This window comes from Curcuma longa, chromosome 15 (assembly GCF_044706935.1).
Source record: "Curcuma longa cultivar G26 ecotype Majalengka, Jawa Barat chromosome 15, ITB_CL_G26_1.1, whole genome shotgun sequence".
NCBI lineage: Eukaryota > Viridiplantae > Streptophyta > Magnoliopsida > Zingiberales > Zingiberaceae > Curcuma > Curcuma longa.
In genome coordinates this window covers 5472082-5492509 of record NC_133875.1, presented here as the reverse complement: position 1 = coordinate 5492509, position 20428 = coordinate 5472082, and the positions used below count along the sequence as shown (strand labels likewise).

The following is a 20428-nucleotide window of genomic DNA, read 5'->3' as shown; positions in this document are numbered from 1 at the left end:
GTCGTCGCGACGACTTTAGTTTGGCGACTAACGACTTTTTGATCGGGAGTTGACTGGTTGAACGAGTATTGCCGGTCAAGTTGGAATTGGTATACTTCATCAATATTTTTAATATAAATATAAAAAATTAGATTGGTTGAAAATTCATTCGTTTGTTTATTACGGGATAAATTAAAATAATATATATATATATATTAACGCAATGATACACTACATAAAAATGCAATATAACATATTATAGATCTAGGTTTACAGTGGATCTTATATTTATGCAGTGTAGTGTGTCATATTGTATTTTCATATAATTAATCATTTCTTTTATATATATATATAAAAAACTGATATCCTGCGCGATTTATCCCGCGCGATCTGTGCGTGACACCTCCGATCCATTACTGCTGTCGTTGCCCTTGTCGCACCGTCCGACCATCGCTGATCGCCATCTCGGGCTCGATCGATGCGTCACTCACCAACGCTCTGTCCGACAGCGAATTCTGGCCAAATAGTAGTCGAAATCCGACGAATTTTGGCTGGAAACGTGATCCTTCCTCGGTCAGTCTCTGGCCGCGATTTGGCTGAAATCCGACCGCGATTTCGTCGGAATCCGACGCCCGAAACTATTGGTGAAATCGCGATCGGATTCCGACCAAATCATGGTCGGTCTCTAGCCACAATTTGATCAAAATCTGATCGCAATTTCATCGGAATCCGACGCGAGCTACTGCCGACCGTGTTTCTAGCCAAATTTATCAAATTCCGGGCACTACCCAATTGGAATCCGACGCCGGACGGAGCGTCGGCGAGCTGCGCATCGATCGTGCTCGAGGCGGCGGTCGACGGTGGTCGAACAGGGCGGCGGTAACGACGATGGAGTCAGAGGTGTCGTGCGGGATCCATCGTGCAGTATATCAAATTTATATATATGGATTTTGTTGACGTGATAAAAAGGAAGTTTTGATTATTAGAATAACTTGTAGCTTTCAAAATGTTAATATCTATTTAAATAATATTATAATAGATTATCCGTTCTCAACTATGAATTAATATTAGTGTAGAAATAAAAGTGGTGAAATAAGACATTAATTAACTAATTAATTACGAATAATGACCTGTATCACGAAAAAAATAAGGACATTAATTTAGAATTATCCATGCAACGTATTTTTGCCTCCGTCCCTTGGTCAACGCAACGCAGGAGTGGTTTTTGGCGAACAAGGTGGAGACAAAGTAGGAGGAAACAGTCTCCTTAAATACTCCGACCACAGATCTCACGAGAAAGAAGAGGAGAAGAAGATGGAGGAGGAGGTCTCGAAGAGATAGATAAGAACAGAGCAGAAGGGATTAGGAAACAAGGAGCGAGAGAGAGAAATGGCCCAAGAAATCAGAGGAGGAGAAGAAGAGAAGATCAAGGAAGTGGTGGAGGAAGAGACGGCGGCGGTAGCGTCGTCGGAGGGGAGTGTGTCGAGTCCAAGGTCGTCCAAGCTGAACGTCCACGCGCCGGAGTTCGTGCCGCGCTCGCACCTGCAACCGGTGGCGGCGGCGCCGGCGCCGCCCTCCCTGTCAGCCGAGTGCTTCTTTCCTTACCTTCAGCTCTTCGGCGGCAACGGAGGCGCTGGGCCACTGGGGCCGGAATGGCTCTGCCTCGCGAACCAGGAGCCGCCTCCTCATTTTGCACCGGACCTCCACGACAAGGGCGGCGCGAGCCATTCGAAGAACAGCAACGGCGATCTGGTCCAGAAGATCGTAAAGCAGGCAGGTTCTTTGCTTCAGATCAAATCTTCGTCCTCAATCTCTACCTGCGCCTTTAACGTGTTTGTGGAAATGCAACTGCAGGTGGAGTACCAATTCAGCGACGCGAACCTCGTCGCCAACGACTTCTTGATGAAGATCATGAACAGAGATCCAGAAGGCTACGGTGAACACATTCCTTTCGTGCTTTCTCGTCGGAGATGGATTCGATTACGTTAAGTTAATCGTGTGTATATACATTTCAGTGCCAATGTCAGTGGTGGCGTCTTGGAAGAAGATAAAAGCTCTCGATGTCAACAACTACACTCTCATCAAGGCCCTTCGGACCTCCTCTAAGCTTGTGAGTGTTTCATCTCCTCCTCCATTTCTCTCTTCTTCTTCTTCTGAAGATGGCAACTTCGACTCACAGGTTCTCAGCGAGGACGGCAAGAAGATCAAACGTAAACAACCCTTCACTGAACGAGACAAAGAGGAGCTCCAAGTAAACACTCAAATCTATAGCATCGTGCATGATTTGGTATACTTCTAATTTGTCTCTTTTTTGAAGTCTCGCACAGTTGTAGTAGAAAACTTGCCTGAGGATTACTCACGCCAAAACCTCGAAAAGATATTCGGCGTCGCTGGGAGGTGAAAATAAATCGTCGGCATTCATGATTGTTTTAAAGATCAAGAGGAGAAGAAAATATATAATAATCTTCTGTTTTCATCAGTGTGAAGAACATCAGGATATGCCATCCTCAAGAGCCGAGTTCAGCAAGGAGTTCCAAGAACGATATACTGATCAGTAACAAGGTGCTCTCGATTTTCTTTGGATTAACTTCTTAAATCGATACTGAACATCGAAATATTTTTCTGTTTCTTTGCGTGAAAATTAGCTGCATGCGCTGGTGGAGTACGAGACTGCAGATCAAGCTGAGAAAGCGGTAAACAGATTAGTAATAATAAAGTAATTGTCAGATTTGGAAGTGAAGATGGTCATTAAGGGAAGGGAGATTATGAACTGTGCAGGTTGAAAAACTGAATGACGAGAGGAACTGGAGAAAGGGGCTTCGAGTTCGGACGATGCTGAAATGCTCTGTAATTTTCTCAAACTCTACTGATAATTTAGCACATTTAAACCTTTTTTTTTATGAAAAAGAAGAAGATATATACTTACATTTGCAGCCAAAATCTGTGATCAGAAATAAGAAATTAGAGTTCGATCATTTTGACATGTACTGTGAGGATGATCAATCGCCATCTTCTCAGAGTTTGGGATCTACTCACAATGATCAAGTACCTGACCACAATGTAAGCATGAATGTTGGCCAATTTACTTAAACCACCCCTCAATTTTGTATATTTATCATTTCTTCCTCCTCGTCCCTCTGTTCGACCGGTGGCCACTTGAATAGACCCGACCATGATTTGGTACTAGCCGCGAAATGGTGGCCGGGTCTAACCACAAAATGAGGGAGGGAAAAGGTATTTTAGAAAACGGATGCATGAGTTGCTAATTTTAAAAATAAAGTGCTTGATTTGAGTATGTTCAATAATTTGCGGTTGAATGATCGGTTTAGTTATTTCGACAGAACGAGGAGAACCAAAACGGGGCTCGAAAAAGTTGGGGGAGGGGTCGAGTCAAGTCACTCGGGCAAAGCTTGAACCAGATCGGAGAGGCCTCGAGCAAGCTGATGAGTCCACATGCCCCTAGAATGCCCGATGGCACACGAGGCTTCACCATGGGACGGGGGAAGCCACTCGACAAAGTTTTAGGACGCACACAATCATTCCCGATGGCAAAGTGTTCTTCGCTAGACCCATGAATGAATGCATGGACGTGGATCAACAAGTGTTCTTCAATAAATTTGTCATTCTATTTTGGTTGTATAATTATGTTTAACATGATAAGCTTTTGTGTCGATAGGCCACTTGATCTCGATCGAGTCTTTAATGTATAATTAATTATTTTCATGATTTTGAAGATTTTAAAAATGTTTTTAAATAAAATTTTATGCTTTTTCTCATGTCTTTTAGGATTTTAAAATCGACTTGGTATTTTGAAAAATGATCAATTTTTAACTTTGAAAATAATTACAGATGGAATGAAATAGAACCGAGTCGAACCGCGCGGTCCGGTCCGGTCCGTCCACGGCATAAGCCACTGAAACGGCGCTGCCTATAAATGCCGTCCGCTTCCGCGCTGCCACCGACACACCTTCGTCGCCATTATAAAAGCGACGCCCAGCACACTCCCAGCTAGCCTTGCCCTACCACAATCCCTCTCCCTCCCTCCCTCTCTCAAGCGGAGGAGTCCGAAATGGGAGGCACTCCGATGCCCGGCGCCCCTACGAATCGCATCGCCGCTTCGCTCTCCCTCCTCTGTGAGTACGCCCGACTTCTTGATCTCTTGTTCCCGTTTCACAGATCTCATTTTTTTCGTCTGGTTTGTCAAATTTGTGATGTCGGCTTGGTTTTGAGGGTTTTTCTGGCATTGTATTGACCCTATTTGGATCGGTGGTAAAAAATTTTGATGTTAGATCGCTCGTGGACAAAATTTAGTTGCAGAATCCTATTCAGTTTTGGGTAACTTCAGTTTCCAATTGGATCAGTGAAACAAAGTTTGAATTTACATCTTTAGAATATACTGGACGTGAAGAATGTGCTAGCTTATATTTAGTTTATGCAGACATGAAGAATCAATAAAGTAAAAGAAGAAGAGTTTCTTGACTGATAAAATAATTGTAAACAACTCATCCAATCTATAAGCTATATCTTATCAGTCTTTTGTTTTTGAGATCTGATGGGAACCGGTATTAAACTTACCGTGATCTTTTTTTCATTACTGTCACTTGTGATGATGCTGTAATCCTCTTAAGTGGCATTGTTTCGATACTACTGATGCTGCAACCTGGCCTGTTCACTGGTTCTCGTACCACCAAAGGTTAGATTTTGCCGAGTGTTAACCAATACCCTTAACCATATCCTGTATTTGTTCAGTAAATCTGGTGCCCCAATTTTTGGTTCTGTAGCTTGTAACTAATCAATGCAAACTGATAGTGTGAGAACATTATTGTCTCTGTAATTTGTCACAGATTGTTTATTCCCATTGGAAATTCCTTCAATGCTTAAAAGCTTTATTACTCGTGTCAGGGTGTGAGTATCCGACACAGAAAAAGACAAGCTGTAGATTAAAAGTGTTCACTCCATCATACCTTTAAGATACAACACTATCAAGCTTTTATCCCATTAAGCGGCGTCGGCTATATGGATCCTCGTATCTTCCGGTTCGCCTTTCAAGTAAGCATTAAAAATTTTAAGCACATTTGAATGCATTTCTATAAGTTTTAAGGTTTCATCTCAAAATTTAAAATTTATTGACGTTTTTTTTTATAAATTATTAATTTTTTGAATCCTCTCATTGTCCATTCTAATCTCATTCTCTAGTTCCCTATTGTCCTCATAACAACCTAACCACCTAGTGATAGTATGTTTGATAAGCTGTAACCCAACTTCACCATAGTCTACCATTGCCAATAATTTCATGAAATACTTCGACAATTTCAAGTGTGCCCCCCTTCACGGAGCTTCAGTGAAGGATGTGTAGAGTGAGTCTACTTAGCATTAAGATCAAGTGCACCTATACGAAGAACAGGGGCATCACATAACATAAGTCAAACAAGTGCAAATGAGAGTTAAAATAGGATGCAGATGAGATAGAAAAACATGTGTACATATGGACTTGAAAGAAAGGAACATTTTCATATTCAAAATGAATACTCAGAAATGCACTTTAACACTTCAAAATGAGTTAATGTGAAGTGAAGGGCTATATATATATATATATATATATATATATATATATATATACACCAGAGATGGATGGAGAAATAATTGAAGAACCTTGATTTCTTTTGCTGAGCTTAATGATGCTATAGAAGATAAAAATTACATTATATTGGATGACCACTTATTGTCAGCTTTGAAATAAGAACAAGAGTAAACATATTTGCAACACTATAGCACAGCGAAAAAAGAATAATGGAAATGTTACAATATTATCACTTACAATGCTATTTTCTATTAAATTCGCTTTATTTTCTCTTCAGATCCTCAGGTCATCCTTTCAACTTTACAATCAGGATCTCGAGAAATTTTGAGATCATACAGCAGATCTTTAATGTGTCGCTAGTTATGTATGCATATCTGTTACACTTTTTGATCCTTTGATAGGTTTCCTAGAAAAGAAGCACCCAATTAGACCCGAAACAAATTTTTTTAACTTGTTGTCCTAGCAATTTCACAGATATATTTTGAATATTATGACATTTTATGCAAGTATTAGATGCTAACAATTCCAGTGAAGTACGCGAGTAACTGCTACAATAATAACAATTATGCAGTTGGGAGGGAACGTCGGCAAGTCGGGCATTCCATCTTAATGTCCATCCATCTTTGTAAGCATCCAGTATGGAAGCAGTGATCACATGGTGTAACCTGTGTGAGTAGAGCTTAACTGTTAAATCTGTGGCAACAGCATTTTGGTTTCAGGGGGAAAAATGGAACTCTCAATACCATGTAATCGTTCAGACGTTGCGCAAGGTCAATACCAGTCATGCAAATTACACAATCGACTGCTTGATTACTGTGGTTCACGAGCTTTCGGTGGTAGTTATATTTCGCAGGTAGGATCTGTAAATCACAGGCAGTAATAGTTGAACAAACCAACTTATGAAGCCTTCTGCAACTCCAGATAAGTATGTTTCTTCAACATGTTCAGTTGTGATATGAAATCTTGATTTTATTGTCAACTGAAGATAGCCATTTAATATAGACAAGGCACAAGTATCAAAATGTCGAAATTCTTGTTTATGAGCAAACCTCCACATGATTGCATGAAATTGTTTTTTTTTAAAATTTTTATTGTCTGAACTTGTTTACAAAGAGTATTCGTGTCGATTATCATATCTTCTTAGAACTCCTAGGATGAAAACTTTGGAATATCTTAAGAGGTTTTTCCTATATATGCAAGTATTTTCTCCCTAAATTGCCAAGGGTATGAATGAACCATCAACCGAGAAAAAGAACACATTCAAACTCTTTTCAGTCGAATTGGATAAAGACATACCTGATGTGGAATAAACCACCGAGATCCATAATAATTCTGAAGCAGAAGGATTAGTGCTTGCAATGTCATAAACAGCGAGAAATATATGCACCAACTTCTGTCGATCTGAATTCGCAGAAAGTTGTTTGGGCAACCAAATATGTACAGCGGAATCGCAGTACGAGTGAGTGTCATGCCTATTATGTAATGAGGGTGCAGGGGTTTCCTTGTATCCCGGACGACATTAGTGATTATCTGAGGGATCCAAAACGAGTACATAACGAAAAGAATAGGAAGAAAGAAATTGTGCAGCTCATACATGAAGAGAACGCCCCCCAAAAGAAAGCCATCTGTAGAGCAGGAGACTTTGGTTAAGCATGAAAGTAACCAACAAAAAAATGTGAAAAATATATATATATATATATATATATATATATATATATATATATATGTACTCTCGATATCGTTCATGAAGACTTTGGTTAAGCCATCTGTAGTTCCCACTCTATGAAGTTGGTGCCATGAAATTATAGCTCAAGTTATATGATAGGTTTTTAGGTTTCATGAAGATTCTCAGAGCCTGAATACTATCTAAACTGTGAAATAATGACAAGTTGCTTGTTTTCTAGTTTCTCCAATGTTTCCAACAAGATGTTTTTGTACATTGTTCAAATATGCCGATTTGTAAAATCGGCATATATTGACATGTGGTATAAATATTAGAATTGAGCATTTCATTAATGAAAACTAAGATTAGTCTTTATCAGAAGATGTAAACCATGCAAAATAAAATCAGAGTGTTTCATCAGAATTTACTCACAAAAACGGCTGTAAAGAACAGACAGCTCGTGCCTCATAGTTTCCCAACCTTCTCCACTGTTGATAGGTCTACTTGCCTTCCATATGGCAAGAAGATATCTCATCTCAAAGATTGAGAAAATAACAAACTTGAAGAAAGCCGCTGTCGCAAATGCATTAAATAGGGATTCTGTGTGCATAGAAATCCAGAATTAGTTGAGCAGTGGAAGGATTAATATAGATTATGATATTGATTCATTGTTCATGCTTCTTCCCTTCCATGCCATTAATGTCATCACTTTGGTATATTGAGCAACTACTGAATCAAACACAATACCGACATGAATGCTAGCTTATTAGTGATAGATGATTTTGTTTGTCTTTTAAATTGTAAATGCAAATCACTTGAGCACTTGGCATAAGTTTCCTTGTGACAGTACTACAACAGCAAATGCACAATGAAGCACAACATGAAATCACTTGAACAACTATAACAAGATCAATTCAAAATGCAAATCATGAACTTGCTCTAAACTGACAGAAATGACACAACTTCAAATATTTATGAATGAAACTCACCAACTAAGATTCCTGCTGTCAAATGTAATAAACACATATATGCATCCAATATAGCTTGTTGTCCAATCATCACAATAGAAACCTTCGCAGCACCCTGTCAATAGCATTTACACAGTTAGAAAGATCCAACCATTTCAACATATAGTTGCTATTTGGACAAAAGTGCATTTTTTTCTCTTTTTTTTTTCCTTTCCTTTTTTTGTAGCCGACCGCAGATAGTTAGTACAGATAAATGAGAATGATGATAAGTATAAATTTTTGGATGATATACTCACTGATTGGGTATTGCTATGCTCCATTTGTCTGATCAGAAGAAGAACTTGAAGGAAGGAGACCTATTAGATGTCAAGGCATCCCAAAGAAGAAAAGAAAATCAACAAACACATTGTTGATTGATTATAAAGGATACAAAGGTGACCATCAGCGTGTAGTTGACTGCTTTATTGTAGTAAACCTCAATGTTCAATGAGGTAGCATTCAACAAAATGGGGGAAAAGCACTCTCCATCATCTTCAACCTTTGGACTCTCCAAGAAGCCCTCTAAATGGTACTGTTCATTATCTCTTCCTACTAAATTAAGAAACAGTAAGCAGAATCAAACAAATGAATATGGTAGAGATGAACAAATGGAAACACCATTTTTGTGAAATCATATTGAGGTACATGAAACTCAGCACATCTTGACATCTAAATAGCTTCAAAAAGAAGATAAAGGCAATTGATTTGCAAACCTTGAGCAAATATATACCTTAAACACATGTTTCTATGATCACACATCCTAAAAATGATGAGAAAACATATACTTGCCAAAAGTTAGTGAAAAGAACAATGATAAGTAATTTCACCAACAATGCTAATTACATTAGCATGATATGATTTTTCCCTCATATATGGAGGCATAGAAACAATGATACAATAAACAATAAGAGTGAACTGATGTGATATCAAAGAAACCAGTACCACTTTGTCGAGATGATGTACGCGAAACTTGAGCAGCTATTTCTATGTTACAATGTTTGTCCATGTCATAATTTAGAGCTGAAAAAAGAAGTTAGAATGCAGTGACAAGTTGCAATGACAGTCAACATAAAAATAAAAGCAGACCAAGAGGAAGCAGGAAGATACTTACATTTTCTCCTCCATACTTTATCTTGGTGAGATTCTTGAAGCACTTGCGAAGAAAACAAACCAAGCTGTTTGGAAAAACAGACAAAAGAAACATTTTACTGCACTTTCTAAGAAAGGAGCAAGTACATTATAAAATCCTAAAATAAAGAAATAAAAAATAATTTTATTATTTTTAATATATTGCAGAATTTAGTTACAAAGGTTCAAAATCTTAAGTTGTGCAAGAGTTTCAATCTTTGATTGGGAGACATGATGGTGGTGACGGATTGGAGGTTGAAGAAGGAAATGAATCATAGGAAAAAGGTATTGTCTGTGTTGACTGACATAGAGTTTCAATAATTTATCGGAATGATATGTTTCAACCATTTCGCTCAACACGGTATGAAATTTCAAACTATGGCATGTAAATCTCTTGAATATTCAAATTCACCATGGCATCAGTAAAGCTCAAAGAAACACTGGTAGTAAAACGAATTTAGCATAAACAGAAAGCACCACAGCACTATGTACAACTGTCCTCACTTAGAAGTTTTAATAATACATGAGAAAAAGAAACTGTGAACTTTTTGTAATGAATATGAAATAGTTACCAAGTAATATGGATTGGACAAAAAGTAATCCTCTTCTCGAACAGACTTGACATCTGCTCCCCTGTAAAAAAAGGTAAATCACTTTAGTTTCAAAATAGTATCAAGACACAATTAGTAGACAGTAGTTAATCCAAGATTCGATTACACACAAAGCAAAAGCAAAATATATATGTGTGTGTGTGTGTGTGATGTGCGTGCGCGGAATGAAGGTAACTGTGTCAAAGAAGGAACAATCCAGTGTTCATATAAGAAATGAAAACTGATAGCAAATGATAATATGTGAATTATCCAAAGGAATTTCTTCAGGATTGCGGATGCTAGAACCTTCATAAGCCGAGATTATCTAAATATCCAAAGAATCACAGGAACATTAAGAAATTTAGCACAAGAACATCAATATCATTAGTAATGGGAGAGAAAAGGGAACTTATTGGTAAATTTACCTGCTAGCTACCATTCGAAGTTGTCTAAAGGGCCAAATATATACACCTTCTACTCTCATCTTAGCGAATCCATGATCATGTCCATTTTCAAACACATCATAGAAAGAAACTGCCCCCTGCCATTGCCAAAATTAGCAGTGATGAGTTAATGATCCAAGATAGTGAAAGTCTAAATTTCTTGATCGATCTATTAAAGCAATTAATAGATGTATTTTTACCTGAATGTAGTGTACACCACTTATCTTTGTGGGCGTACTCACCAACTCTAAAACTGATACACCATCAGATTTCCCAAAATCAAAAAGCCTAGAGGAGACATTGGTGGTCTCTACAAAATTCCATCTTCCTGCATAGCACTATAAGAATAATCAAGATTCATGAGGAGAAAAATAATAGCAGAAACTAAAAGGATAGCATGCCTCAGAGTAGTTCTCAACTTGAGAATAAACAAGTTTTAAATTTAGTATGAGATAGGAATGTGACCACCGTGAATTTTAATTATATCATCAGGCTCGAGTTGGAAAATGTAACAGGGAAGATGAATGTCAATGAAGCAACTACAAGAAACAATATTCAACCAAAGGCAGAAAGTTTTTTATCTTCATTTTAACTAGCATGATATCATTCACAGTATGTCTTGGAAAACAAGAGTGGGATACAAACCTCTGTATGTTCCAGTAATATTCCATGATGAATAAGGATTGGCATCGCTCTCACGTCTTCTCAGGAAAAGCCTCTGCAAGAAGGTAATGAATATGGCCATAAACAAACCAGAAAGTGATAATTTGTTTCTATCATATAACCGAAAACACAAAACTAAGCACACAAGATGACTAGAATAATACATACAAAAGTGTGTAAAGTTCGTAACTCCATATCATGTTAAAAGGATTATGAAAACCAAGGGCTTCAAGCTACATATACCCATTCAAGAACTAACATACTCTCACTTCCTGGTTTCTTACCTGAAGTGTGCAATAGATACAGTTTAAGAAAGATGCTTTCTTAGTAACCCAAGTTCTTCAAGATCCTTCTTGGTGTAGTCAAAAATTGGAAAGCAGATAAGTACAATAGTTACTGCTTAAAAGTAATTACAATAGTTATACAAGCTTGATAAGTACAACTAGGTATATCAATATTAAAGAATATCTCTAGTAAGTACACTGATGACTGATGTGCACATGACCTAACCAATGAAAATATCTAACCTGAAGTCTGATAAATTTGATCATAACCCTTCTCACTTCTGATCCTCATTCATGGTGGGTCCACATGAAGTTACTTGTTATTGCATTATGTAATGGACTAACATGTATTATTATTTTCTTCTATATAACAAACTCAAATAGCTTATTGAATAATATGTTGGGTCAGCTTATACAAGGTTGGGAGGAATAAATAATCTAAGGCTACTAATTATCTGTGTCTTGGGTATTTCTAGAGAGCACTAGCAGATAAGACCAAGAGAAAAAAAAAACTCAAGACACAAAAATAGCAATATATTAGGGAAATCATGTTGTTTCTTTTGTCCCATAGATGATATGTAATGTTGCATAAATGTATGAAATCTCCCTAGCTGGTTAAAAGAGATTGCCGAACCAACTAAGTGGGTATTTAGGAGAATTCTAAAGCATCTCAAGCATAGAGCAAATAGCAAAAACTCGATTGCCACTTTAGGACAATACTGATTTAACAAGTGGAGAGAATTGCTTAAAATAGGCAACTGTTCAATATGCTCTTGTTCAAGTCACAAAATAGCAAGCAGATACAGCCTTATGAAAGGTCCTATAGTTAGTAGGTTTGCCAGGATGAATTTTAGTTTATGGATAGAAATTTTTGAGCCTATTAGGTGATAAGTATCTTACTAAGGATACATAATACTAGTTACATACATGTCAGTAACCACATTTAGATATTTTGAAGTTATTGTTTGGCTATGACATTGTGGACTAAGAAGAAGAGATTTCATTCCAAGTCCTAAAAAGAAGATGCTAACAGGCCTTGCCACCAAGTTTATAACTTGCATACTTTGCTTTCTACGGTAATCAGTACTTACCTATTCAATCAACTAATTTTTCCACCCTCCTTGCAACACCTTGCTCTTCCTCAATTACATAATGTCCTAGTACGAGAGCCAGATTCATAACACAATTGACCATAAAAAACTAAGTGATGAGTACAAGTCACCTGTTTACTTTGGGGAACAAAATTGTAAAATATGAGTAATCTTATATATTTTAATACAGGCAACTTACAAGTGATGCAAGTCAAAATTCTTGGTGTACCAAATTGTTGACTATATCAATACTACATCCCAAAGGATTAATGAAGGTACAGAATAAATAATAAGTAAAGTAGCATATAACAAATATATGAGTTGTTACTATTTGGTAACCAAATATGATATGAGGAATCAAATGCTATGGAAATAAAAAAACTAGAAGAAATCCGAATTGGAATGTCAAATCATCTATTACTGATTCCACTTTGTTAACACTTCAAATTGCCATCGGAAAGGATAAATCTTTGATAGTTGAGCAGAACAAGCAAGTTAAAATAATGAAAATAGGGATGTGCGGCCAACATCTAATAACATATCAAAGCATGAAAAAAAAGGACAAAGGATACGATAAACAGTTTAAATTAACTGTACCAGATGCCATGGAAAACAAAAAAGTTTATATAGGGAAGATTAGAATTTCAAATCAAGAAATTCCAGACATAACTGAAACATAAAAGCATAATGAATTTGTTTGATGCAAGATTGAGCCTTCTCATGATCACTTAATGTGGACGACATAACTTATAATTAGAATTGCTCACTTATTCCAATTATTCACACCCTAAATGCTTAATGAAGTTATCCAAACCCTATATTGACTGAAATTTCTATCTAACTCTTGTATGATGATGTCTTAACAGGTCTTACCCTGCATGGCCATGCCCTGTATCTGATTAATGTAGCAAAAGGACCAGAAACTCAATGATTTTTTAAGCTCCCGGATTGAATGTAACTCCAAAAATTAGCCCAAAAAATCTACAACCCGCCGCCATAGCAATATCAAGGCGCTACAATGCATTAACTGTTTAATCATCCAGGATAATTGAGGATTTCAATACTCAATAGCCTAAAAATGGCCTTTTTACATTCGGAACTACATACTCAAGAGAAAGGGAACCTATTAAAAAAGATATGGACCTCATCACCCCAAGGACCAGAAGAATCCATCCCCCTAAGAGGCCTCAACGCCACCAAAGGCCGAACCAGACCCAGAAGCACCACTGCCACAGCCGCCGCATCCCCAAGAAACCATCTTTCTCTCCTCCGCCCTGCCATTCCCTCCAAGTGCAACCCTCAGCGCAGGAGAAAGCTGTTCTGAAAGTAAATCTTGCAGGTTACGCCCCAAAACCTGCGAATTAAAACAGTAATAAAAGAAAAAGGGGGCAGTTTGCTTCAGACGGAGTCAACTGCACACCAACCACGAGGAGTAGGAAGTGGAGAAGAGGAAGGGGAGGGGGAAAGGGAGGCCGCAACGAACTGACGCAGAAAGTCCAACAATAACTCCTCCCATGTCCCAGGCACCGTCGCGTCAAATCCTGACAGCGAATCGCAGAAATTTTAAACGCGAAGCCATCAGAATAAGGCGCGGCCGCCGGCGGCCGCCTGGGCGAATCTCCGTGGGGGAGGGCGGCGAGGGTATCCGGATCGAGTGTTGGATCCGCTAACAGATACGAAACAGAATCTCTCATCTCAACCGTTGGTTCTGATGCTAATGACCAGGTGCGAGACGCGTGTCGATATTTAAGTGGAATTGGAGATTTAATTTGATGCAGCCACGTGGCATCAGCTGGTTGGATAAACTTGGAACTAACGTGCGATGCGTGGTATTATAGTCTGGACCTGGCTGTCACGTTGACGTAATATGATATATTATAGTAAATTATATATAATTAATAATTTCTCATAAGTTTTTTTATCTTATCACACTAGTTTTTTTTATTTTTTTTATTTTAGTCTTCCTAAATTTTAATATTCCATTTTATCTAAAAAATACCTGATCCACAGATTAATCAAATATAATTATTATTCAAATCTTAATTATGATGTATTATAAAATATTTTAAAATAATAATTTTAGGACGTTAATTATTAGAGGAGAAATTATTTATGATTATAAATTTGTCTAGTGATGATTAATTTTCAATAAAATAAATTATAATTTTATAGATAAATTAAAAGAACTTTGTTTTTTTAAAGAGTATCATATTTTGAACAAATATCAAAATTACATTCTATTTTTATTTTTTATCCTAAAAATACCACTATTTATAGTAACTTTAGCTAAATTAAAATTATTATATATAAAATATTATTATGTTAAAAATATTCTTAAACATGATTAAAATTGCCCTAGTTTAATTGAAATTGCTCCAACTTAAAATTATTTTAATATTATAATAAATTTAGTAAAATTATTAAATAACAATATGCAATAATTTTGGTTAACGTTAGCAATTTTTGTTAAAAAAAAATTAATTTTGTTTACAAAAGCAAGCAGCGACTATTTTATTAAACCGTCATTTTCACAGGTCAATTGTTATTAAATTTTATATGTACACGTGTCAAAACCTCGAACGTATCTGAATGTCGTTTTCCCTTTTTCAAATAAATTCTGTAAAATATTCCATTTACAAATAGTTTAACGCAATTTGAATACATTTTTCTAATTCTAAATTAAGCAAAGAAAAATAATTAAAAGGAATCGTTTTTTGAAAATGGAATTTTAAAAATTTTCTCTTAAGTGATATATCCGTTAATATTAACAAAGGTTATAAATTTTATGACGGAAAGTCCTTGTATAAAAGGTATAGTTGGACTCATTGAATTCATCTCTTAGGCTGGCCTATTCTATCAAATAATTTAAGTAAATTTGATTTCAATCTATTTTAACATAGATTTAGATGGACTGATCAATCTAAGCTCGCAATCGACACGGGCCAGTCCATGACGGATTTGAATTGGTCCACGGATTGAGAAAACTTATATTTTTATTTTTTTATTTAAAATTTAAAATTAAAATAAAAAACTTAATAAATTAATGGACTTGATTCGTCTAAATTACAATCTAAATTAAAAATTTTCAACTTGTTTTAAATTGTAATCAAAAATTAAAATTTTTAATTTTTTTTATAGGCTTATGGGTTAATTCGCCTAACCTACTTTGAGTTAGAGATTTTTCTTTTTTTTTGGGGAATGGTAAATATATAGATGGAATAGAACTTAATGTACAGAAACTATGCTACTACAAATCGATAAACATGAGTCTGTGTTTTGAGGAACAACCTCTCAACACTAGACTCACGACCCTCAAAACGAGCCCGATTGCGGGCTTGCCAAACAAGAAAGATCATACATGATATAGCCAAATCTCGTGCCTTCCGGATTCGCCCCTTTCCCCGCAGCTCATGACGAAAAGCCCGGAAGAGTCGAGGTACTGTGTAAATCTGCAGTCGGATGCGAAGCCAGTGCCGTACCTTATCCCACAACTGCCTGGTGAAGGAGCAGCGAAAAAATATGTGGGCATTTGATTCCTCTCCTGAATGACATAGTACACACTCCTTCATCGGATCATATGGCATGCGATCAGCGGTGCGCAATCTCCCATGTGCTGCTAGCCAATATGTGAAGCGATGTTTAGGCATGATATCCGCCCGCCATACCGCAGTCGCCCATGGAACCATGGTGCCACGCGGCTGAAAAAACTCATATGCCCAACCCACTCCTGCCCGCTTGTTACGGGGCAGGCTCCGCCCAGTATCAATCTCCCCATGGTGCGCTGGCGGCTCACACCACAGGGCCTCACTGTTCGTCCAGGGAGGGTCTCCTGCGTCCCCAAAACCAGATCGGCCCAGCGCCGTTGATGCTCCATTCGCACCAGCAAGGTTATTGCGTAGCCTGTCCACCCTCTGCCAGTCAATGGCTCCATGGTGCTCTGTTAAGCCACACCACAAGCCTCTGCTCCAGCTGTCCACAATTGATGCCTGCTGCCGCCCACCACCAGTACCGAACTGTGCACTGCTTGCATGAGCTGCATCGGTTACTTGGTCACTGCGATTTCGTCTTCCACCCTCACTGTTGATTGCTTGAGTTGCACCGCCTATATGATCATTGCCACTACACCTTCTGCCCTCATCGCCCAAGCATGATGCACCATCAGCGTTATTAACAACTGCTTCACGTGTTCGCCCCCTGTGCCGCCTTTGGCTGCCCGGACTGCCCACATGCAACACGTCCACAGCCTCCTGTTGGTCCAGAGAATGGGACCACATACTTGCAGATGAAGTGCTATCCTCAGAAAACCAATTTCCCAGCAATTGCTTAGCCGCCTGAATGTCCGCTGCTCGCTGCAAGATGGCATCCCTGATTTGGCCCAGCTTCTTCATCAGTGGTGAGTCAGATGGACGCACTTGCCAATGCCAGAGGTCTAGTGTCTTGAAGTAATGGCGATATATCCATCGTACCCAAAGGGAATCCGCTTGTCGCTGTAAATTCCATAAAGCCCGGCATAGTAGAGCCGAGTTCCATGCATGAAGATCCCGCAGTCCGTAACCACCCTCCTCCTTCGGAAGACATAATGTGTCCCACGAGATAATCGGATGCTTAGAAGACCACACAAATGAGCGGCATATCCCGTAAATCTTGTCCACCACCCCACTCGGAACCGGGAGGATAGAGAGCCAATAGCATTCAATTCCTTGGAGCACCGATCGCACTAACTCTAGCCGACCCGCATAGGACAAAGTGTGCTTGGGCCACCCACCAATCTTGCGCCTCACCGCATCAAGTAGCGGCTCATAATTAGATACCCGAAGCCTCTCCGCCGCCATGGGTACGCCAAGATACCGGAAGGGGAAGGTGCCCTCACAAAAGCCCGTAATACGAAGAAGGTCCGCTTTGCCCCGGTCATCCACCCCGGCCATATATATGTTGGACTTTGCAAGGTTTGCCCGAAGTCCCGCCATGTCTCCAAAGTCCAACAAGCATTGGGAGATCTCCGAAAGTGAGTTAGAGATTTTTCAATCGATCAAGTTGGTAAGTTGGCTTCCCCTACCCTTTTTACTTTAGCAAAGGTAGAATCCGTCACTCCAACGGTTCCATATTCGGTTCTACGATCATCTATGAGGAGATAAATCAAGAAAATGCAATTGATCACGACGAAGGAAGATATTACCTCAGTTTCTTCGAGATTCGATCCTTGTCCACTTCAACAACTCTACTCCATCACAACTAACTCAACTATGCTTCGAAGATAACTCTCCTACCCTACTTCATCATATGATGAAATTTTGACAAATTAATTTATTTCGTCATGGATTAATCCCTTTGACATTTCTAATAAAAGGAGAAACCTCATTCATTGGGGCATATTGAATTGGAGCTTCTCCTTTAGCACTTCTTAAGACACAATGACTTGGATGGCGATCGACGACAAGGTATGGTTTTGTATTTCAGAGGTCCATCGTGTCAATTAAGTCATCTTTCACTTAGGTAGGTCAGATGGCGACCGATGACGAAAGAAGAAGAGTTTTATGAAGGCACGAAACTTTTGCTGTCTCATCATAATGAGTTAGTGGCCGCTCTAATTTATGAATAAAATTATTCTAATTTAATTAAAATACATAAAGTTTTTATTTTTATATTATAATTAATAAAAAATATTTTGATATACTACTTTTGATTAAGTACCATTTTAATTTTACCCTTTATTCTTAATCACTCATTTTTATTTGGGGGAAAATTGCCAACAACAAATAGCACACTAGACACCACCCACCACTCAAAGCACAGCAATTGGGCCTTATAGATGCAATTGGGCCAACAGCAAAATCTCCATCCGCTACGGGTCACAAATGAAGGGAGCATCGACGTTCTCGTCGCTGCAATAGAGCCCTGGCCGCTGCGTGAACCCTTGCTTCTCCAGCATCTTCCTCGCTCGGATCACCACCTTCCGGTTCGAGATCTCGCCGCCGCTCTCCTGGAGGATGCTCTGGATCGCGTTGCTCAGGGCTCCGTACGCCCCGCCCTTCCCGCCGGCCGGATTCGCGTCCGCCGAAGTTTGGTCCGATTGGCATCCGCTGACCAATATCCCGCTGTCCTGGCGTTCTCCGTGCTTGCCGCTGCTCGCGTACGCCTCCTCCGGCTTCACCTCCTCGTCGTCGTCCTCCTCCTCGCCGCCTAGCTTCTGCATCAGGAGTTCCTGAGTCAGGCCCCCGACGATGCTCAAGAATCCGCCGCTGCCCTCGCCGTCGTCGCCGTGGCGGTGGAACTTGTGGAGCAGGAACTTCATGAACTTCTTCACTTTAGGGCTGGCGTCGTCGCCGAAGACCTCGAAGAGGGTCGGCCGGATCTTGCCCACGTCGATGTCGTCCTTCCCCGTCTTCTGCTTCAGGAGCTCCAGAAAGGTGGAGAGCGGCAAGGATCGGCTCTTGAAATAGCCCTCGCCGCCGCGCTCCCGGTACTCGCGCTCGGCGGCGGCCCCGTCGTCGCCGCCTACGAGGCGGCGGCCTTCATGGGGAAGGTGGATGCCGCGGGACTCGAATGCTTCGTGCACAGCTTGCTTCAAGAAGGATCTGAAGCCAAAGCCGGAGCCGGAACTCTCTTCCGCATGGTCCCCGTGCTTAGTGCTCTCGCCGATCTGCTCCTTGGCGTGGTTGATGAGGCCGCCGCTGTGGCAGGAGTCGGAGACGATGGTAAGCCGGCAGCCTCGAGGTACTTTGTCCACAAACCCTCTAAAGTCATCATCTTCATCCCAAATCCGATGGTCAACGCCCCAAATCCCTAATTCAGACAGGAGGAGGAAGGGAATCACATACCAGTGATGAGATTCATGTCGCAGGGAACGATGCACTCGTCGTATCCGGTATCATCATCCTCGCCAGTCTCAGCGGGAAGGCGGGTGCCATGGCCGCTGTAGTGGAAGAAGAGGTAATCGCCGGGCTTGGCGGCTGAGACGAGGTCGCCGAGGGCTCGGCGGATGTTGGCGCCGGTGGGCTGAGTGTAGGACTTGTCGGTGTCGATGAGGACGGTGATGTCTCGGTCGTCGAAGCCGAACTGCTCCACCAAGGAGCGGTGCATCCGGTTGACGTCGTTGATGCAGCCCTTGAGTTCGGCCTTGGTGCCCGGGTAGTTGCAACCCACCAACACCGCCCTCTTAGTCGCCATGAATGTCTCTTCCTCTCCTCTTCTCCTCTCCTCTCCTCGCTAAGATGATGATGCAGATGGTGGAGCTGTGCACCTGCTGCAGCTTTTTGTTCGTCAATGGCTTTGGGTGGAGATAGGGACAGGCTGGCGTAGGGTTATGGATTGGTGGGTGGTGGAATGGGTATAAAATAAATATTTTTTTCACGGCAAACGGTAATGTTTTATACTCATGGAAGGTATGAAGAATTGGATAAAGGATAGGAGGGTGTGAGCTGTATATGCCAAGTAAGCAAGACAAATTCTACTCTTATTAAATGCTAATTTAGACCTACTAAATTATACCCAAAATTTTTATAAAGTTTGGATCAGTTATATCCAACATTAATAAGAATTTGATATCTGAATTAATAAAATTTTTTTAAATAAATTATTGAATGTAGAGGTGATATCTTCGTAACCTATAAGTAATGTATTGGACGCCCTCGAAACATAGTTGAGTTGATTACAATAGAACAGAATTGATGAAGCTGATGATCCTTTAGGTATACATGACCATCAAAGTTTGACATGATAAGCATTTTAATGGACATATTCTTGGATAATTTTGTTCCATATATGAATTTATAATATATAAGTAAAAGTATATAATACTTCGATTCCACTTAGGAATAAAATTTTATGGTTATTATTATATAAATATATAATATTATATCATATCACTAGATAAAATTATAGTATATATGTATATATAATGTGAAAAATTTAGAATATACATCAAAAGGATCTATATAAAATATGTGACATCCTTTGTAAGATCATTCAAGAGTGTTGTATCTTTTGGTGCCTTCGATTA

General features: G+C 39.4%; 4 protein-coding genes and 1 long non-coding RNA gene across 8 annotated transcripts; 2 read left to right on the top strand and 3 right to left on the bottom strand.

Annotated features, from left to right (window-relative positions):
- Positions 1-1368: 1368 nt before the first annotated feature.
- On the top strand, positions 1369-3554 carry LOC141845904 (la-related protein 6C-like). Its single transcript, XM_074733906.1, has 10 exons — positions 1369-1752; positions 1834-1915; positions 1995-2089; positions 2159-2230; positions 2297-2376; positions 2460-2541; positions 2625-2672; positions 2758-2826; positions 2914-3039; positions 3321-3554. The coding sequence occupies exons 1-10, from the start codon at positions 1369-1371 to the stop codon at positions 3552-3554; spliced, it is 1272 nt and encodes a 423-aa protein (XP_074590007.1).
- A 1395-nt stretch (positions 3555-4949) lies between these two features.
- LOC141846221 (uncharacterized) lies at positions 4950-8745 on the top strand. The gene is made up of 4 exons (XR_012603322.1): positions 4950-5028; positions 6132-6185; positions 6266-6485; positions 8524-8745. It is a non-coding gene; the product is annotated as an uncharacterized LOC141846221 (long non-coding RNA).
- Positions 5623-13931, bottom strand: LOC141846219 (transmembrane E3 ubiquitin-protein ligase FLY2-like). Of its 4 annotated transcripts, none has more exons than XM_074734217.1 (15): positions 13573-13931; positions 11037-11109; positions 10592-10719; positions 10374-10489; positions 9931-9991; positions 9342-9405; positions 9173-9250; positions 8622-8782; positions 8488-8547; positions 8213-8306; positions 7656-7823; positions 6857-7185; positions 6304-6420; positions 6082-6225; positions 5623-5966 (listed from the first exon to the last, which is right to left on the bottom strand). In XM_074734217.1, the coding sequence occupies exons 1-14, from the start codon at positions 13708-13710 to the stop codon at positions 6124-6126; spliced, it is 1689 nt and encodes a 562-aa protein (XP_074590318.1). In that variant the 5' UTR covers positions 13711-13931; the 3' UTR covers positions 5623-5966; positions 6082-6123. The 4 variants fall into 4 exon arrangements, with proteins under 4 accessions (XP_074590318.1, XP_074590319.1, XP_074590320.1 ...); XM_074734218.1 differs by having other exon boundaries at positions 8622-8779; XM_074734219.1 differs by having other exon boundaries at positions 10592-10729; positions 13573-13669.
- A 1737-nt stretch (positions 13932-15668) lies between these two features.
- Positions 15669-17396, bottom strand: LOC141845903 (uncharacterized). Its single transcript, XM_074733905.1, has one exon. The coding sequence runs from the start codon at positions 17394-17396 to the stop codon at positions 15669-15671; it is 1728 nt and encodes a 575-aa protein (XP_074590006.1).
- A 745-nt stretch (positions 17397-18141) lies between these two features.
- Positions 18142-19663, bottom strand: LOC141846690 (metacaspase-5-like). Its single transcript, XM_074734724.1, has 2 exons — positions 19248-19663; positions 18142-19176 (listed from the first exon to the last, which is right to left on the bottom strand). Exons 1-2 carry the CDS (start codon positions 19594-19596, stop codon positions 18272-18274), a joined length of 1254 nt encoding a protein of 417 aa, XP_074590825.1. The 5' UTR covers positions 19597-19663; the 3' UTR covers positions 18142-18271.
- Between the last annotated feature and the right edge of the window lie 765 nt (positions 19664-20428).

Excerpts from the sequence above, each read along its gene's own strand:
- LOC141846219 (XM_074734217.1), bottom strand. The coding sequence starts at position 13,710 with ATGGCAGGGCGGAGGAGAGAAAGATGGTTTCTTGGGGATGCGGCGGCT. Across the intron at positions 9,406-9,930 it reads TGTCCAATCCATATTACTTG|CTTGGTTTGTTTTCTTCGCA; the intron begins GTAACTATTTCA and ends TTTTCCAAACAG. Across the intron at positions 9,251-9,341 it reads TAAAGTATGGAGGAGAAAAT|CTCTAAATTATGACATGGAC; the intron begins GTAAGTATCTTC and ends TTCTTTTTTCAG.
- LOC141845904 (XM_074733906.1), top strand. The coding sequence starts at position 1,369 with ATGGCCCAAGAAATCAGAGGAGGAGAAGAAGAGAAGATCAAGGAAGTG. Across the intron at positions 2,542-2,624 it reads ATATACTGATCAGTAACAAG|CTGCATGCGCTGGTGGAGTA; the intron begins GTGCTCTCGATT and ends CGTGAAAATTAG. Across the intron at positions 2,827-2,913 it reads GGACGATGCTGAAATGCTCT|CCAAAATCTGTGATCAGAAA; the intron begins GTAATTTTCTCA and ends TTACATTTGCAG.
- LOC141846690 (XM_074734724.1), bottom strand. The coding sequence starts at position 19,596 with ATGGCGACTAAGAGGGCGGTGTTGGTGGGTTGCAACTACCCGGGCACC. Across the intron at positions 19,177-19,247 it reads CGACATGAATCTCATCACTG|ATGATGACTTTAGAGGGTTT; the intron begins GTATGTGATTCC and ends TTTGGGATGAAG.
- LOC141845903 (XM_074733905.1), bottom strand. The coding sequence starts at position 17,396 with ATGGCGGGACTTCGGGCAAACCTTGCAAAGTCCAACATATATATGGCC.